At 46.4% G+C, this 20,477-nt stretch overlaps 1 protein-coding gene across 1 annotated transcript in view; it reads right to left on the reverse strand.

The window, feature by feature from the left end:
• DBH (dopamine beta-hydroxylase) overlaps positions 1-20,477 on the reverse strand; it is a 30,062-nt gene that overhangs the window by 6,626 nt on the left and 2,959 nt on the right. The window contains 8 exon segments of the mRNA XM_085853978.1: positions 9,211-9,338; positions 9,865-9,924; positions 11,722-11,760; positions 12,026-12,169; positions 12,737-12,903; positions 15,898-16,000; positions 16,675-16,851; positions 17,120-17,374. Coding sequence (XP_085710104.1) covers positions 9,211-9,338; positions 9,865-9,924; positions 11,722-11,760; positions 12,026-12,169; positions 12,737-12,903; positions 15,898-16,000; positions 16,675-16,851; positions 17,120-17,374 — 1,073 coding nt within the window.

The raw sequence follows: 20,477 nt of genomic DNA on the forward strand, positions 1-20,477 counted from the left end.
AAGGTGGACCATAGTTGATTGGAGGGTCAGCAATAGGGATTGTAAAACCCTTGATGTCAAACTCGACAGCTGGTGGATCAGCCTGATACAACCGCTCAAAGTAATTGGCCCAGCGAGCCTTCACTTCAGACTGCTCTGTCAAGAGCCCACCGCCCTCTGCTCTGACTGCAGTACACCGAGGGAAAGGCTTGGACGAACGCAATCTGCAAATTCCCCTGTAAGCAGAACGAGAATCACTTGACCACAGGTGATGCACTACCCCCTCACAGATTCCTCGCACCTTGGCCTCCTTGTCCACCCTTAGTGCACGTACAGTTTTACACCACAACTCCCTAAACAGCTCAGCTCTGCCATTCAGCCTGGCCCTGCGACTCTCGGCAATAGTATCCAGTGTCCCTTGAGAGACAGAATTATCCATCACCCTCTGTTACGTTCCAAGACATCTACCGGCAACATCAAGGACGGTGGTCTTGAAGGCATTCCACAACTCTTAAGGATCCCTCAAAGCACCCAAACCCCCCAAATCTCCACTCAGCCTGTTCGCAAACTCCTCAGCTACCCTCTCATCCATGACCTTGTCAACATCCAGCCTCGTCTGAGATGGTCCCATTCTCCTGGATTTAAGGTGCAACTCAAGAGTTGCCACAACAAGCTGGTGGTCAGTATTGAGGAACTGAGCAATCCATTCGACCCTGCAGTTCTGGATCGTCCTCCAGCGACCAACAACGAACACATGGTCAATCTCCATTGCCACACCACCAGCGTTGGAATACCAAGTACAACGATGAGCTTTTGTGTGCTGAAACCATGTTCTAGCCACCCAAAGTCCATAACTTCTCGCAAAGTCGAACTTAGTGCTATTCTGGTTCACAGTTCCAGACCAATGGGGACAAACACACGTCTCATAACCATCCCTATCAGTTCCAGTCGATGCATTGAAATCCCCCAAGACTGGAAGTGTATCTCACCTGGGGCACTGATCAACCACAGACCCTAGCATAGCATTGACTGCATCCTTCATGGTGAGATCACTCGCCTCAGTCGAAGCATATATATGGAGACCAGGGAAATCACACCCAAGGAGTGATGAATCCTTCGTCTCATAATATGTTCGTTCACCGGTGTTACCTCAATTATCATTGGAGTCAGCTTATTGGACAAAGCTACAACAATTCCTTGGGCATGGGAACCATCAGAGCAGCCAGAGCAATAGTTGTAACCACCCGCCATGATCTCGCCGCAATCCGGTCTCCGAATCTCAGAGAGTGGGGCAATACCGATGTCCAAACGCTTGAGCTCAGATGATAACAGAGACAGGTGATCATCCTCTCTTCGGGATAGGACATTCCAGGCACCCACCTGAAGGTACTGCCTCAGGTTAACCGAAGGAGACAGCCGTCTGGAGGACAACACCTGAGCACCACCCTTGTGATGTCCGAGGCGCAGCGGAACATGGAGAGTGAGAGCGTTAGCAGTAACTCCGCTTTATTGCGCGTCCGGATGTACATTACTGCCACCCCTAGCGGGCGAGTCATGATATGCAAAAACCCAATCACGTGATACAGCATACTCCTCCCCTCGTAAAATGACAATACCAAAGATGAAATGATGATTAAAACATGGCCAAACGAAACCAATCAACATTCAAAATCCTCCAAATACCGCAGTCGTTTCCTGACCCGCCTCGGGTGGGCAGCGCCGCCAGACGGCCCAGGCTCAGACGCCTCCCGGCTAGGTCGAGGTGACACCCTCGCTGCACTTGACCCATCCGCAACAACAACCGCCCCTGGCCGACAAGCTCGCTCATCGTCCTCGGGCAGGACTGAATCAGGTGAAGATCCCGCGGGCGTCGGCACATCCAGCCCTGGCGTTACAACGCCTGGCCACGGCGACAACAGAGTAGGGGGTCCCACATCGCTCGGCACGGGGGGTGGGGGGGGGACGCCGAACAGCGATCATGCATTTGGTCCACGTGCCGCTTCCACACCTCCCCACTATCAGTCCGCACCATTAAATTCGCCGGCCCCAGTACCACAGAGACCACAGCCGGGATCCATTTGGAACCGTGGAAATAATTGCGCGCCATCACCCGCTGTCCCACATCAAAACCGCAGCAGCGTCGGGCGCGACACCGCCCCACTCACTGACCCTCCAGGTCACAGGAAATCCAGTCTGGACCGTAATGCCCGTCCATAGAGACGAATGGCAGGAGAATCGCCCGTGACAGGATGAATAGCGTTCCTGTATTGGAGCAAAAAGACATCAACCACCGTCTGCACAGGTGCAACACCCCCCTGCGCAAAGCCCGTTTCAACATTTTAAAAAACGACTCTGCCTGCCGGTTTGTCGCAGGATGATACGGTGTGGACCTCAGATGTCGAATACCATTTTGACGCATAAATTCATCAAATACATCTGCGATGACTGCGGACTGTTATCAGAGACCAGAATCTTGGGTAATCCTTTATTAGCAAAGATCGTCCGCAGTTTTTCTATTGTAATGCTTGCTGATGTATGCTGCATTACTACAACCTCCGGCCATTTAGAGAATGCATTGATCACAATCAAAAACATTTTGCCATTAACCGGCCCCACAAAATCCACATGGACCCTCTGCCAGCCCCTGTCTGGGGTTGGCCACAGTCCCGAAGCTCGACGCGGGTTATCAGCATCTGTTTGACACGTGGTGCAATGCTTAACTATCTGCTCAATGTCTTTGTCCAAGCCTGGCCACCACAACAGGCTACGAGCAAGACTCTTGGTCTTCACGACGCCAAGGTGACTGACATGCAAACACCACTGCCTGAACTTCGGTGGAATCACCACCCTCATTCCCCACATAACGCACCGTTGGACCAACGACAGCTCCGATGCACGCGACGCGAAAAGCTGAAATGCTGGTGTTGAAGGTAGATTGCTCCAATTCCCTGTAGAAATCGCCTGAACGACACGGGCGAGCACTGGATCATGAGCCGATTCCACCGCGACCTGTTTGGCCGTGATCGGCCCGCTTTGGACCTGGCCCAGCGCGAACACATCAACCCGGTCGGCCGATTTAGACGAAGCTGGACCCTCCGCGCAAGGCAAGTGCGAGAGCCCGTCACAGTTAGCATGCTTTTCGGTGCTTCGGAACTGAATATCGTAGCTGTAAGCAGCAAGAAATAGACACCACCGCTGTATTCGCATGGCCGCCACCACCGGTACCCCGCGTTCAGGTCTCAGGATGAATTGAAGTGGTTTGTGATCCGTCTGCAAAGTGAAATGCAGCCCCAGCAGGTATTGATGAAACCTCCGCACACCCCAGACGAGGCTGAGAGCCTCGCGCTCGATCTGGGCATATTCCCGCTCTGCTGTGGACAGGGTCCGGGATGCAAAACAAACAGGCCGCTCAGAACCATCGTCCATCCTGTGGGAGAGCACTGCCCCGATGCCATATGCAGAGCTGGCGCATGCCAATACGAGCGGATGTGCAGAGTCGTAGTGCACGAGGACCGTATCCTCTGTGAGCAGTCGCTTGACGCGGTCGAACGTCACCTGGTGTGCATGCCCCCAGGCCCAGCGCTCGTCCTTCCTGAGCAACCGTGTTAACGGTGCAAGCTGTCAGCTGAGCCCGCGCACGAATCTTTGGTAATACTGTGCCATACCAATGAACGAGCGCAGCTGCGTCTTGTCGCGAGGCGGTGGCATGTGCTGAATGGCCTCCACCTTCCGAGGGCCTTTCAGCAGCCCCTCCGGTGTGATGACATGCCCGAGGTATTCCAAGCGCTGCTTGAAGAACGCGCACTTGTCCCTGTTCAAGTGCAGGCCGCATGCTTCCAGCTTTGTCAGTACCTGGGCAATGTTCGCAAGATGCTCGTCTGCCGTTTTCCCCGCAATGAGCACATCGTCCAGGGAGGTTTGAGCGGTCAGGCCAATGCAAACCTGATCCATGGCTTTCTGCCACAAGGCCAGGGCCGAAGCAATCCCAAAACAGAGTCAGGTATATCGATAGAGCCCTTGACACGTGTTGATTGTCAAAAGGTCGCTACTCCCGGGATCCATCGCCAGGTGAAAATATGCATCACGCAGATCAAGCTTCATGAAGTATTGACTCCCCGCCAATCATGCATATATTTCAACGATTGATGGCAGTGGATATTGCTCCACGCTGAGCCCCGGGTTAACCGTGGATTTGAAGTCCCCGCACACTCGGACGTCTCCATTCCATTTCAGCACCGTGACAACCGGGGTGGCTCAATCTGAGTACGACACCCGTTCGATCACTCCACAGGCCTCCAGCCTATCCAGTTCACCCTTGACCTTGTCCCACAGGGCATACAGCACCGGTCGTGGTTTACAAAAACGTGGCACCACCCCCTCCTTCAGGAATAGCTTTGCCTGCACGTCCTTGAGTTTCCCAAGGTCGTCGTAAAACAAACCTTGATGTCTTTTAAGAATCTTCTCCAACTGATCCTCCCATCGGCTCGGCATGGGTTGCACAAGGTGAACAGCGGCCCAATCTTGCCTGATGCGGGTCAGCCAGTCCTGGCCTGGGAGAGATAGCCCCTCCCCCGCACGACGTACAACGGAAACGTGGCGACCTGGCCTTGGTAATCGACAGACACGTCTGCCATCCCGACTGGCGTTATCTTCTCGCGGGTGTACGTGAACAGTGTGAGATCCGACCTGATAAGACTCAGGCCGTTGAGTCTACGCGCGGTCTGTTCGCTGATGATCGACACCGCCACTCCCGTATCAACCTGAAACGTGATCGGCGTTCCGTTCACTTCGATTTCCACCGTCATCGGGCGTGCCGCCGCAGGACCAATTGAAAACAGGCTCATCAACGGCTGCCGGTTCCGCCCCGGGTCGCCCCGCACATTGCCGTCCATGACCTTAATGGTGGCCAACGCCCCTCGGCACACACGCTTCAGATGACCCACCTTGTGACAATGTAAACACACGGTGTCTTTATACGGGCACACACTCCGCAGGTGTCGACCTCCGCATCCCAAACACGTCGGCGGGGTCACCTCGCCGCTCATGCGGCCGCGCGGCGACGTCTGGCCCCAGCCCGCACCGAAGGTCGCGCGTGCGTCCCGGGGCGCTCGTGACACCGCGTGGGCCCCCGGGCCATCTGGCATGCCGTGGCCGGTGATGGCCCGAACATCTCCGAGAGTCTGCTCAACAGCTGTAGCAGTGTCGACCGCTGAGGTGAAAGTAATGGCTTCACCCTTCAGCCGCAGAATCGCCGAAACCATTTTCGCATCTTGTAAACCAGAAATAAAGCGATCTCTGAGTTGAGCTGGACGCTCCCCCGCCGTGAACTTGCAGGCCACGGACAAATGCTTCATCCGCGCCACGAAATCAGCGACGCGCTCCCCTGTACCTTTCGCGAGGCGATCGAACTGGTATCGAGCTAGCTGTAATGACTTCTCCGGCGCCATGTGTGCTTTCATCTTCTGCACAATGTCCTGAAACGACAGCCCGTCATCACTGGGCTTGTCCGGCGCCACCAAATCACTCAGCAGTCGATAATGTTCCGCCGATAGCGAGGTGAGTAAGATCGACTTCTGTTTGCGCTCGTCGACCACATCATTCGCGTGGAAATAGCACCCCAATTGCTGCGAAAACGATTCGAAGTCATCTCCAACGAAAACGGGCACCCGTCCGTGCGCCGTGACTTGTCGCCAACTGTGATGTCCGGGGCGCAGCGGAACATGGAGAGTGAGAGCGTTAGCAGTCACTCCGCTTTATTGCGCGTCCGGATGTACATCACTGCCACCCCTAGCGGGCGAGTCATGATATACGAATACCCAATCACGTGATACAGCACAACCCTGACACACTCTCCCTCAATCTGACCTGGTAATGTTACCCCATGGTTTCCCTCCTATCATCAAAATTTTGGGTCCCGAAGGCTTTACGCAAATCCCGTCATCCGGTGAGCTGGTCTGCGAAGGTAAGCTGCACACGAGGTACTCTCACGGAGTGAGTTTTCAGATTTTTTATTTCTGGAATGTTTTGCGGAATGAATGGTTTTACGGTGGCCGGAGTGCAAATCCTGCCACCAACCTCCTAATAAGAAGTAATCCAACTGCAGGAGCATGTCCGCAGACACAGTCGGACACTAGATATGGATGGCTGTTGGCTCACAAGGAGCTCCTCCACCCTTTGAGTGGGAGTACCTCCTGTGCAGCTTCTCTTCACAGGGCAGCTCCTCCGCCCTCTGCCCGTTGGCTCACAAGGATGCCTGGAATGTCATACATTGTCCGAATTGGCCAAATGAACACTTTTTTCATCATCAGACCTGCTGCTGAGGTCAATTAATAAGTTTAAATTTTGTAATTTGGCTCAATTTAAGAGATTCTAGAGGTTATCACATTTGCGAAAATGAAGTAAAACCACAAACACTGTCGGCCCCAGGCGTTTATAAACATTGCAATGTATCCAGAGATTCGTAGGTATGATGATCAGGCATTTGATGATATGAGTGAGAAAAGTGAAAAAAAGCTTTATCGTTGTGAAATTGTTGCTGCCTGTTCCAATTCCAAGTCAAGGCATTGTTGTGCAGGCCAAAAAAAAAAATGGAAAATTAAGTCCCCATCAAGGGAGAATCAAGACTGCAACAACTACCGAGGGGTGACGCTGCTCTCAGTGCCGGGCAAGGTCTTTGCTCGGATAATTCTTGATAGGGTTCGCCACCATCTGCTTGAGCACCAGCGTCCAGAGCAGTCAGGCTTTACACCAAAGAGGTCAACGATTGACCGTATCCTTGCCTTTCGTGTCCTCACCGAACGCAGACGAGAGTTTCGGCAGGGGCTGCTTGCAGCCTATGTTGATCTCTGTGAAGCGTTCGATTCAGTGAATCGGGATGTCCTCTGGAGGATTCTTGGTCTTCGTGGGGTGCCACCAAAACTGATCGATCTGATGTCTGAACTCTACTCTGGTACTGAGAGTGCTGTGAAGTGTGGTGGTACCATCTCTGACTTATTTCCAGTTGTTACTGGAGTTCGTCAGGGATGTGTACTTGCCCCCACACTTTTCAACACTTGTATGGACTGGATTTTAGGGAGGATGTCGGAGAGATCAAGTTGCGGTGCATCGTTTGGGAATGTCAAGATCTCGGACCTTGATTTTGCAGACGATGCAGTCATCTTTGTGGAGACTTTAGACATCCTTTTGGGGGCCCTCGAGGTGCTGAATGAAGAGTCGGAGCCGCTGTGATTACGGGTTTCTTGGGTCAAAACTAAGATCCAGGCTTTCGGTGACATCTTGGATGCTGCTGTCCTGTCTGTGTCTGTTTCTGGTGAGGATGTTGAGGTCGTGGAGAGATTCACTTACCTTGGCAGTGATATTCATGTCTCTGCTGGCTGCGAGTCAGAGGTCAATAGACGTCTGGGTCGGGCCTGGGGAGTCATGGATTCACTGGATCATGGGGTGTGGCGCTGCCGGTACCTGTGCGGGAGGACGAAAGTCCGAGTCTTCAGGTCCTTGGTACTTCCAGTCTTGCTCTATGGGTGCGAGACTTGGACTCTGACCAAGGATCTGAGACGGAGACTTAATTCCTTTGGTACCAGGTGTCTTCGGAGAATCCTTGGCTATCGCTGGTCGGATTTTGTGTCCAACGAGCGGTTGCTGAGAGAGACTCGGATGAGATTTGTTACCTGCATAGTCCGTGAGCGTCAGTTGCGGCTGTATGGACATGTGGCTCGTTTTCCTGATGCTGATCCTGCTCACCAGATTCTCTCAGCAAGGGAGTCTCATGAGTGGAGGAGGCCAGTGGGCCGACCACGTGCCTCATGGTTGCAGCAGGTTGACCACCATCTCAAGGAGATGGGGATGGGCCTGGCATCTGCCTGGGGGGTGGCCAGACGGAGGCCCCTGGAGTACCGACGGAAAGTGGACGCAGCGACGCGCTGTTCTGGCACATGCTCCCATACCTGACCTACCTGAAGGGAGAATGAGGTGTCCATGGATGTGCCTGATAAAGAAAATAATTTAATGAGTCTGTTAATTATTATCAAAAGGGGTGTTTTAATTAACCCAAACACAATTTTCAATCATACACTTCCTTGGTGTTTTCTTTGTATGCATGCAAAAGTTTCAGGCTGCTAGGATTCATGGTCTTAGAGTTGTGGAGGAGATTCACACACTGACTGACTGTCGCACACTGACATTTATGATTATTGATAAATAAACCCTTTAGAAGGTAAGAAATGTGTTTGATGCATTTGCCTCCAGTACATGTGCTGCCGTTGGTTTGTTTAGCCAACCTTGTGGAATGGTAAAGATAAGATTAATTAAAGTGAACGCAGTAATTGCAAACCGTTCGGTCATTCGCTGGACGAAAGATCCCGATGCAGACGGCCTATGTTAATGGATGCTGTCTGATGTGTGTGGTGTGTGTGTGTGTGTGTGTGTGTGTGTGTGTGTGTGTGTGTGTGTGTGTGTGTATGTGTTGGCACGTGTGTGTGTGTGTGTGTGTGTGTGTGTGTGTGTGTGTGTGTGTGTGTGTGTGTGTGTGTGTGTGTGTGTGTGTGTGTGTGTGTGTGTGTGTGTGTGACAGGGTAGTATAGAGGTAGCGTCGTTGCCTTTGAACTGTGCAGTTTTTATTTGATTCCCGACCTTAGTGCAACCTTTATAATTGTATATGTGTATATATATATATATATATATATATATATATATATATATATATATATATATATATATATATATGCACATATATATATATATATATATAAATTTTATAAGTGTATGTATCTATATATTACTAAAACTCTCATCTTGTATGTATGTATGTTCCCGAAATACAGCCAAAACAGTACATGATAGCGCATACATTTTAGGGCCACCATACTCACCATTCTCCTGCGGTGTGCAGTATCAAGTTTCGTTCAAATCGGGCAACAAAAAAAAAAATTAAAAAATCAATTTCCAATTCAGTCAAGTACTCTTCGGGAGTATTTGATTAATGCAAACAACCTCAGCGGTATTGTTCGCTGGAGCTATCTTTTTTTTCATGAAATGATTTTTTTCATCAACCGCTGTCACAACGGGAACCCAACGCGTTCACGGGTCGTCTCATATAATTATAAAACCTGCTGCTATATTATCAAACACTCGATCTGCAAAAACACAGCCACTCATTTCCAAAATTCCAACCGAAAAGAAGTAAAGGAAATAATATAACAATGAAGAATTCTGCAATGTTTGCAAAGGATTTACTTGTTTAGAAAAGAGAAGAATTTGTGCAGGTGAGTAAGACTCGTGTCACTCTTGCAGAGTTCCAGATCAGTGCGAGGATAATAATGCATGTAATTCACACACATCTCATCTGAGATCCCAAATCCTCCCTGCAAGGCATAAATGAAACACTCAGTGATGCACCCTATACACACTTGTCATTCATAAATAAGGTAAAACGAGTTGAACCTCCTCTCGTGAACGCGTATATTTAAGCAGGATTCAGTTTTCACTTCAGCTCGCAGGTTGCATCACTGCTGAGGCTAAGTTGTGCTGCCGATATAGTGCCCCGGTAGATAAGGTCAGGAATTTAGAATTTGGCAATGGTCCAGGCACACGGTAAAAACCTTTCCAATATGAAGTTTATTTCCCCCTTTCACCATGACATGAAACTTGCACATATATTCGTCCTTTTCCTACGTTGTTTCCAGCCAGTGTCACATTTTCCCCAATTTGGGAGGTTTTCCATTTTCCTGCTGCGATGAGAAAATGTTATCAGTCATCATTTAAGCTCTGTAACTATTTTTGAAGGGGCAAAAATTTTGACGTCCCTCCATCCCCCTCAAGTCAACTTGCACAATCTACTGTATAATACAAAGCTTTATTCTGTTTGTTTCATTTCCATCCACATCATACCAGAGTGACAATGTCTCTATCTTCTGTATTGTACTCGCATGACGTAACCAATAGATCACCCTGTCATGTAAAGGGAAGAGAGAAATGTGGAAAGACCATATTAGGCAACCAATTAAATTTAATAATAAAAGTTGTGAGGAATGCTCAAAACATCTATCTATCTATCTACTATACTAAAAAAATAGAATATGTTTGTATGTATGTATATGTGTGTTTGTTCATCCTTTATAGGCGGCCGAACCGTTGGATGGAATGAGATGAAACTTGGCATGAGTGATCCTTGGGACATGGGGGGGGGGGTCAAGTTCAAGGTCAAAGGTCACGGGGTCAAGGGGTCAAGGTCACCGGGTAACTTCAATTTCTCAATTTCATCCGATAGAGACGGGACCAACGCCATTCGACAGATAATCAAAATTAAATGAAAGTTGATTGACGACATTCACTTCCGACTTCAGGTTTTCGAGTTATGACGTCATAAATTGACTAAAATGTCAATTTTTCATGTTTGTTTGTCCTTTATAGACGGCCAAACCGTTGGATAGAATGACATGAAACTTGACATATGTGATCCTTGGGAACGGACATAAGGGGATCAAGGTCAAGGTCAAGGTCAAAGGTCACGGGGTCAAGGTCACCGGATAACGTCAATTTCTCAATTTCATCCGATCGAGACGGGACCAACGCCATTCAACAGATAACTGTACCCGCCCATGGGCGGGTACTTTGCTAGTATATTACTAAAACTCTCATCTTGTATGTATGTATGTATGTTCCCAAAATACAGCCAAAACGGTACACGATAGCGCAAACATTTTACGACCACCTTACTCACCATTCGCCTGCAGTGTGCAGTATCAATTTCGTTCAAATCGGGCAATTAAAAAAATATTAAAGAATCAATTCCCGATTCAGTCAAGTACTCTTCGGGAGAATTTGATCAATGCAAACAACCTCAGCGGTATAGTTCGCTGGAGCTATCTTCTTTTTTTCTTGAAATGATTTATTTTAAAATCTCAAACATTTAGTATAGACAAATGTCACAATGGGAACTCAATGTTCACGGGTCGTCTCATCTCCAATAAAACTACAATATTTTAATGGATTTAATAAACAGGGCATTGATTGAGGTATGCTTTTAATGGACGATATAGGTGAGCATACCTCAATTAGCTTTGGGTTATACTTTCTCGTCGATGCAATTCGATACTAGCCTTCACGAACAAGACAAGTTCTTCATTCTACAATATTTTAAAACTAAAAGTTAATGGGTCCAGCAAATGATAAAAACTTGTGTAAAACCATTTTGACAGGTTTTACTTGTTTGCTGACTTTTTGTTCTAAAAATTATAATTCAATGGTTCCCATCCTCTGGTTCACAGCCACCGAGGAATCATGTCACAATAGTCCGGGGTTTGTGGGGATACAAAAGTAACCCGAACTCAAATGTGTGCGACTTTCCTTCTGCTTTCAAAGTGCATCTTCCAGGTGAATTACAAAGTGTTCTTAATGTACAACTACAAATCATCAGAGTACAACTACGAGAGTACTTTCGTGTCACCGATGCCAAGATACCTCTGCACCAAGTGGCTGTGTATCTATGGTAGTCATGGTTATCAGCTAAACATACATGGTGGTCAGCAAAATTTTGGGGTGTTCGGAAGGGCTTCGCACACCAAAAAAGGTTGTGAACCACTGTTCTAATTCTCAAGACTGAGCTTTTAGCATGATTAACTAACAGCATTGTTGTGTTGTTGTTGCTCGAGTGTAGTAAATGCAAATTGTGTTTTATATTCTTGTCATTGGTGTGTATCTGAAAATGTCACGCAAGCAAAAATATACAAAAAAATAAAAACATACCGGAAGAATGTGGACTTCATTTTTTAGTCTTCGTATTTCCTGGTTGGAAACAAGACCGAAAAAAAATTCTGCTGCAAGTATTGTGCAAGTTAGGAGAGTGATCCACCCCAAATATAATGAGATTGCCAGAGACGTGATGTTATCTGGAGGATAGTTTAACAAGGGGGACGGTTTTCTGAGTGGCTGCTAAAAGGTTTCTTCTTGGGGCTTAATAATATAAGCTGGACTCTCTCATGCCGGATGTTATCTGCTGCAGAAAATGAAGAGCTGCTGAATATTATTCCAGAGAACCAGAGTCACATACCTGAAAGCTGGAATTGTAATGAGCATCTTCGCTCAGTGTCTGCACGTATTTTCCAGCACGGAATAGGTGCGTAAACACCTTACGTCCTGCCAGGTGTGTGTGCAATTGACTCGCGAAAACCCATATGCCGTGTGCTGGCAGTGCCTGAGGGAACAAAGTGGAACACGTAAATAGGAAAATGTTTTACTAAACCCCACTGTCTGACATTAACCATTAGGTTTCCACTGATGTCTGATGTCGTGATTTATCTTCACCATGTTCCAGGCTCTGCCATGGATCATTAGTTCATAGTTTGTGAAAGGATGCCAGGCCTCAAATGGGAGGTTGGATTTGTTGAGCTACTGAAGGCAGAATTTGAAATTTTTTCAGGGTGATGGCAAAACTCACCTCCTCTTTGCAGGGCACCGTGGGATCTTTAACATCCACCAGCAAGCATATGGATCCCCAGCTTAACATCTGATCTAACTGACGGTGTACTCATTGCTGCAAAGCCATGGCTGTGAAACACCAGTCTCACAGTGGATAGTTTGGTTGGGAATTGAACCAAACTGGATAGCTCGAAGGAAAGTGTGCTACCTCTACAATCTGTGCTACCTCTACCATTTTATCGGACCCCCTGTGGTCCATGCCTGAGAAATCATTCTGATTCCATAAGTCGTCTCTAGGTGCAACTTTGACTTTAATGAAAAAGACCACAAAGTTATGACTCACTGTGGAAGTACAACTTGAAGGGCAGTATCCAGATAAAGTGAACACAGCTTGACTTGGAGGTATGGCCTGGCGAGGGGAGTAGACAATTCCTATCTCCATGATCCCAGCATCATACTTTCGTAGTTGTGGAGTTACATGAAGGCGTATTCCAGAGCTATCTGATACATCTTTGGGTGACAAAATATTTGATTTTTGTTATGATATCACAAAAGGACCTCCTTAAAAACATGTTCATTTGAACAGATGATGATGAAAAAAAAAATCTACATTTCACTGCTTATTATAACAAGTTGAAATGGATTCGTTCAAACAAGGTCGGCCAAAAAAAGTTATGTTGCAACAAAAGTTGTTATAATGGGTGGTCCTTATAATAGGACATTATTATTATTAGCAGGGACCAATGGAAAAACCTGCACAATGTAAAATGCAACTTCAAGTACTCAACCCTTCCCACCCCCCCCCACATACCCCAAGTAATCAACCCCTCCTTTCCCAAAAACAAAATCACCAATCCCCCACCCAAGCCCCAAGTTCTCAACCTCCCCCTTCCAACCCAAAGGTTGCAATCCACTCCACACTCCAAGACTTCAACCCCCTCCTTACCTCCCTCATAACAGTTCCTCAACTGCCCCCCTACCACAACCACAACTCCTCCACCCCCACCGAATGTCCTCAACCTCACCCCCCTTCCACTGCCACAAAGCCTCAACCTCCCCCTTTCCAAACTCTGTCCTATCTTTGCTCTCCACCCCCTCCCAACCCCAACTCTATCCTCTCCTACCCCCTTACCATTCCCACATCGATCATTACATATTTATTCATTACCTCATTGAAACAGCAGAATATTTAACTCTTTCCCCTCCCCATCATGCTATCAACAACTTCACAGAAACCATGATTGAAACAGCAACAGCATGTCTCCTACATGTCATGGCTCATCACGGTTACCTGTTCAACCCACAATCCCTCGAGATATGCACAAACCTTGTGGAATTGTAACTCTCAAGTGACCATGAGCAGCCTAATTGTGCCAATAAATGAGCCGAACCCAATTTTCTTCTTCCTTATACATATATATGCCTGGTGTTGGCTTAATGGTTAGGCGGTGGGCTTGGGATTCTATGGTCCCGAGTTCAAATCCCACTCGGCTGTTGAATTAATACCAGGTGGGGTTGACTGTCTGTCATCCTTCTGAGGTCGGCAAAATGAGTACCAGCATGCTGGTGTCCTGTGTCGGAGTGGCGACCTGTCCAGGATTGTGCCCAATAGCCAAGGAGACTGCTGACGCAACACCAACGCTCTGCACAGAGTATGGTCCCAATGGATGGATATATCTATCTATCTATCTATCTATCTATCTATCTATCTCTCTCTCTCTCTCTCTCTCTCTCTCTCTCTCTCTCTCTCTCTCTCTCTCTCTCTCTCTCTCTCTCTCTCTCTCTCTCTCTCTCTCTCTCTCTCTCTCTCTCTCTCTCTCTCTCTCTCTTTCTCTCTCTATCGAGTGTAGCCTGTGGCTGCTGGTTGCATCATTGGTTGGTTGGGACGCGGCTATGCCGCTGATGCAGTGTCCCCCTTACCAGTACACTGGTGTTCATTTTGCCGACCTCGGAAGGATGACAGACAGTCAACCTCCTGGTGTATTTTTAATTCAGCGGCCAATGGGGTTTGAACTCAGGACCCTAGGATCCCAAGCCACCACCCTAACCACTAAGCCAACACCAGGCTGCGACACATCGTTAAAAGTAAATGACGATGGATGTTTTCTTTCACAATCTCACAAGATTCCTGGAACTTCTCAGATAAAGACCTTTATAATAAAAGGGGTTTATGGCCCCTGGTCGAGTCGTTTAAGAGAAAATTGTCGGAAATATTAGCAATGACCTACGGAATCTCTGCCTAAAAGCCCTTGCTCGAGAGAATGCCACATAGTTATTTGGATGGTATAGAAGGCAACAGACTTCTGCTTCAATCACTCCAAAAATAAATTTTAAAATCCCGGGATTGAAGAAAAAACGTTCCCACTGTGTTTGTGCAAATATAATACATCATGGTTATTTAGCTCAAGTAGATTCCAGTTGCACTGGCACACACGCTGACACCAGATGCCTGAAGCCTCGAAGTATTGAAGGCTGAGACCTACAACTTATGTGGCCTTCACAATGCCCGTGACATCTATTGATATTTGATAATCCTTTTATAACAGTCACTTTGATCATTTTACACTGAGGGGAAAACTTATAGGGAGGACATGGCAATTGTGAATATGACAGCTCTGAAGATGTCTTTGGGTTTGCATTGCACCAACATGGTGGCCATAAAAGGACAAATTGATTTTTCAGGTTACAATTGGGGGTGGAGTCAAGCCAGCAGACCAACCAGTGGGTGGAAAGCAGAGTTATAGATGGACGAACAAGGGTATTATTATTTTGAGCAAAAATCTAGAGAGGTTCTGCAAATCCATCACACCCCGCCCTCCACACCACCGGTAAAAGAGCATTGAATAAGGGTATTGCAATTTGTGAAGATAAGATAATTAAAGTATTCATCATGTGCTATTTAGATGTTATAAATGAAATCAAATAGTTTTCATACTCCTGCTTAAAAAGTCAGGCCGTAATTACTTGTAACAGTCAATGACATCGCGTCAATGACAACATCAATGCTATCATGTGTACGTCACTTTCAGGTTCGTTTCATCGTCACTGCACGGCAGACGTTTTCCCATGGCATCCTCTCGAGGATGTAGCATGTAAGGTGGCTGGTTGCTTGACCAACCATTCCAAGCCACGTGGTCCGAATCTCTTCAAGTCCATTGCCGAGGCTATTACCAAACTGTTGAACGTGGCCTTGACTGCTGCGTCAGAACTGGGTTTGACCCGTGAAAATGGCAGAATCGAGTGTGGGTGTGGAAGGAGGATGCCCTGATGACAACCGAGGCCCAAGAGGAAAAGCAGCCAGCAGGGCTCAAACTCAGTACCCCAAGGATCCCAAGCCACCGCCTTAACCACTGAGCCACACCAGGCTCATTACCTTCTGAAACCCATCCATGAAAATTATCATCATGGGGCCAATGGCCCTACAAAAATCAATATCATTGATGATGACGATGACGATGATGTTGACGAAGAAGAGTGACTGGAGCATGCTTGTGTGAAACTTACTATCAAGAAGTAGGGGATTGTTGTAATGAATTTCAATACGAAGGAAAGGCGAGAATCCTGGCCCTCCCATTGGCAACCCGGCATCCTCAGGATAGTAGAGAGGCTGTATGAAAGGACAGAACAGGCATTATGGACAAAGTTACAGGTTTATTAGACACCATCAAGAAGCTTTTGACACGTCTTCTGCTGTTTCATTTTTTTCCTCCTCAAAATTACTGTTTCCATCATTCAGCCTCCCCCGATTTGTCCCCTTTATCTTTACCTCTGCCACCACAAGTGGACGGAGGTTATGTTTTGACTCTGTCTGTCTGTTGGCTGTCTTTTTTTTATGAGCAGGATATCTCAAAAAAATTATCGACAGATTCGGATGAAACTTGGTGGACAGGTTTGGTGTGTGAAAAGGACGAATTGATTCGATTTTGGTGATGATCCGGATCCGGATACAAGAATTTTTGAGTGATTCTTCACCATAAAGAGATAGGGCCAAAACGATATATATCACGATATCTGAAAAAGTTATGGACGGGTTACAACAAAAGTTGGTGGATGAATTGAGTAGGTGACAAGAACAAGCCGATTCGATTTTGGTTCAGGTCCGGATGCAGATGCAGATGCGGCTTATCAGTGGGATACAAAACATGAACTGTTCAGCCTGGCAGAGGGATGTGCTCTACCGAATGCTGTTCTTGTCAATGTTCTGTGTTATGTGGAGTTATCAATTACCATTCACTGGCATCTTATCCTGGAGTTAAATTATTAAAGAAGTATGTTGCGTACTTTTGCACCAAAAGCCCAGGCAGCCAAGACGTGACGGCAAGAACTAAGACTCTTTGCCTTCATTCCAGTGTCACATGGTCCACTGTATTGTGCTGGAGGTTCCAGAGCTGGATCACACTGGAAGACTTCCATGTGATGCACTAATTGTTCATTTCCTGGATATATCACCGGTTCAAACTGGGGAAACAAAGGTCAGTGCAAGGTATGCTATCTTTATGATTACTTGCTTTGAATCCATTTACTCCGTAACGTAGATTTTGCAAGAATCAAACTGTTTGTACACCTTTGGAAACGTTTATAATCTTCATTTTTTTACTTTCTCCTGCATACCTTAAATGTTGGTAATAAATGCCACATTTAAACATCTACCTGTCCTTCCTTTCTTTGAACTACGATCACAATTTTGTAATGTTATGAACCTTGACTGCGATGAAAATATACCCACCATGACAATGTGATGTTTCCTAGTCATACCAACATGAACCACATGACACCAATAGGTGGTCTCCTGTTGAGGAATTGTCACATTGGGAACAATAATCTCAAGAGATGAGACGCTCGGACTGAAAAGAGGATTAGGAAGTTCATATCCTGCCAGCTGGACCATGCGCAGGGAATGAGGCAGTTCCTTTAGGTTGATCTCCTCCACAGAACTGAAAGGACGATTGAACGAAGAGAAAAACACGTGCGTAGTACCATCCTGTAACACACAAACACAATTTATGACATTTTATTTTGAGTGTCAGTGCAGGATTGAAAAGGTCATTCAAAGATTGCTCTGCAGGATATTAAAACTAAATCTAGAGCATTTGTGGATTTGTAAAGGTGCAGAAAACTTCTTCAGATCTCTGTAGTGGTGGAAATTTGTTCGTAGGACCTGACGTTTTTACACATGATCGAGACTGGTGGAGGAGCTCGAGATGAATGGAAGGAAACAAAAATGGAAAGGGGAAAACACCGATGGAAAAGCAGGGTAGAAGTGAAAGTGAGATCCAGGGGAGGGGGAGGAACAAGTGGAAACACAAACTGAATGAAACACAGCAAGAAGAGGAAGGGGAAGGTGGGGATGACATGGAAAAGGAACAAACGAACCGACAAGTCACAAATGAATTGAGGTGAAGGAGAGGTGGAGGGTTACAGTAACCTGGAAAAGGGGAGTGCTTGTGAGTGGGATCATTTGGGATAGAAGAGATCATGAGTATGAATGTGGGATGACCTGAGGAAGCTCGTGGTGAAATGAATTTTTATCAAGGATGTTGCTGTTGCTCGCATGTAGAATAGCACTTAGTGGCTTATCTGATGCAATAACTAATTTTCATTTAAAATTGAATATTCAGTTGGATTGACAGGGTAGAGTCAGCAAGGGACATTCTACACAAGAGCAGATACCCATCTACGATATGGTGGACAAGACAGATCACAATACTCAGTTACGGTAGTTTCTTTGGATGTTTTATGCCGCATTCAACAGCTCAATTCATATTGGTGGCGTGTCTGGGTGACCATGGTAGCATTTGAGACCGGTCGCATTGGATTGTTGGCATATTCATCGTTTCTATATTACCTCCATCAACGGATTAACAACATGGCAGGATAAAAGTCGTAAATGCTGAGTTGAACAAACGTCCTGAACTTATGGACTTAGTTAAGTAAAGCACGTCGTCTGGGACCCGGCCGTTGGTTTGCCGCCGAATGCTGCTGATTGTGACGTCATCGATTCCCTCTGAAAATTCTAGCTATATTCGATTTTTTGAATATGCTATCACCTGCGTAAGTACATGGAACACTTAAGGTGAAGATTTCGGAATATAAACAGAATATGTTCGGAGAAAAGTGTGTTAGAAGTTCCAGGCATACACCCATTATATTATACTAGTACGTGCCCGTATGTGCGTGGCCATACGTGCAAAAAAAACTTTCAAACCGCGTGCCAAAAACAACAACCACACAGGGCGTTCCTTCACTATCACGTGGTGGCCGTACGTGCGTGGCCGTACGAAAAAAAATACAACTTTCAACGACGTAAAAGTAAACAACGACTGGATTGGGGCATTGTGTTTATCTATAAATGCGCATAAGAAATCGAGAAATTATTAGAATACAGTAAGTCATCACTATCCGGAAGTCCGTACGTTGTAACCCGTAATGGGGAACGCGGCTGAGGAGCTCTTCCCCATCGGCCACGCCTACACAGCAACGTGTCTTGTCATTGGTTGGTAAATAAATGGCCATAACTTGGGAAGCACTTGTCCGATTAATATCAAACCTTGAAAAGGCACATCCTCAGGTCCCCAGCAATATATCTGGCAAGTGTCAATTAGATCGGACCAGTGGTTGTCGAGAAGCAGCGGTCTCACACACACACACACACACACACACACACACACACACACACACACACACACACACACACACACACACACACACACACACACACACACACACACACACACACACACTGCTGGAATTATAGATAGATTATGATTATATCGGCTAAGATGGCAGAATATTTGACCCCACTTCCATACCTATCATCATTACTTAACTTATTTTCTCAGGATTGTTTGAGTTCATTGATAGCTTTGTTGGTAGGTATAACATAGCTTACTTAGTCAGTGGGTATTCAAGGGAGGGCAATTAAGGCAAGCACAGTTTGTCTACAATATTCAAATAAACCAGAGGGAGGATTGCTTTGCATTATATCTTATATGTCCCCTACCGATGTGATCTTTTTAATAACCCGATGTACAATGAAAATACATGAAGCAAAAACATGCGTGTGACCGGGGTGACAGTTCATAGCTGGATCAGGATTTGAACTCCGATTAGACAGAGAGCTGAGTGTGCATAACTGTAGGCTATCCACTGACACCCTTTAATTTTGCTATTCACACAAAAGCGAAATAAATGAAGTTTTTTGCACAAAATTTCGGTTTTCACCAGACTTTTCACAACAATAAACGCATCCCTTTTATACGAGTGGTGTAGAATGGCGAGTTTGGTGCCGAATTTTTTTTTAATAACCCGATATACATACATATGCCTGGTGTTGGCTTTATGGTTAGGGTGGTGGGCTTGCAATCCTAGGATCCTGAGTTAAATTCCCACTCGGCTGTTGAATTACAACCAGGTGGGGTTGACTCTGCCTGTCATCCCTCTGAGGTCAGTAAAATGAGTGCCAGCTTGCTGGTGTCCTGTGTCGGACTAGCGACCCGTCCAGGATTGTGCCCAATAGCCAAGGAGACTCCTTTGGCAGCACCAATGCTCTGTCCATAGTATGGTCCCAATGGATGGATGGTGAGTCAGTGAATCAGTTGTTCAAAACAGTTATATATATATATATATATATATATATATATATATATATATATATATATATATATATATATATATATATATACATATATATATATATATATACATATATTTTATATATACGTATATTTGAACAATCCGTGTACTTGTTTTATCGGACGCCACCTTTCTAACAAGTCAGTTTATCAAATTTCTGCCCTGCTGGAGCTTTCCCGGTCAACAGTAAGTGCTGTTATTGTGAAGTGGAAACGTCTTAGCTGGAGCAATGGTCCCGGTGGGTGGGTGGGTGGACGGACGGACGGATAGATCAAACACATGTATACGGCTTATGTGCATATACAGTATATACATCGTGGTTATATACCTGGGATCATTCCAATTGCACTGGGCCATTGACTAACACCCAGGCCGAAGGCCTGAGACCTGCCGATCTGTGCTGCATGATTTTAATTGGGGTGGAGTCAGGCCAGCTGTCCAGCCAATGGTTG

The sequence above is a fragment of the Eptatretus burgeri genome, chromosome 14 (assembly GCF_056783735.1).
Source record: "Eptatretus burgeri isolate ZD-2024b chromosome 14, Ebu_testis_v1, whole genome shotgun sequence".
In the NCBI taxonomy this organism is placed as follows: Eukaryota; Metazoa; Chordata; class Myxini; order Myxiniformes; family Myxinidae; genus Eptatretus; species Eptatretus burgeri.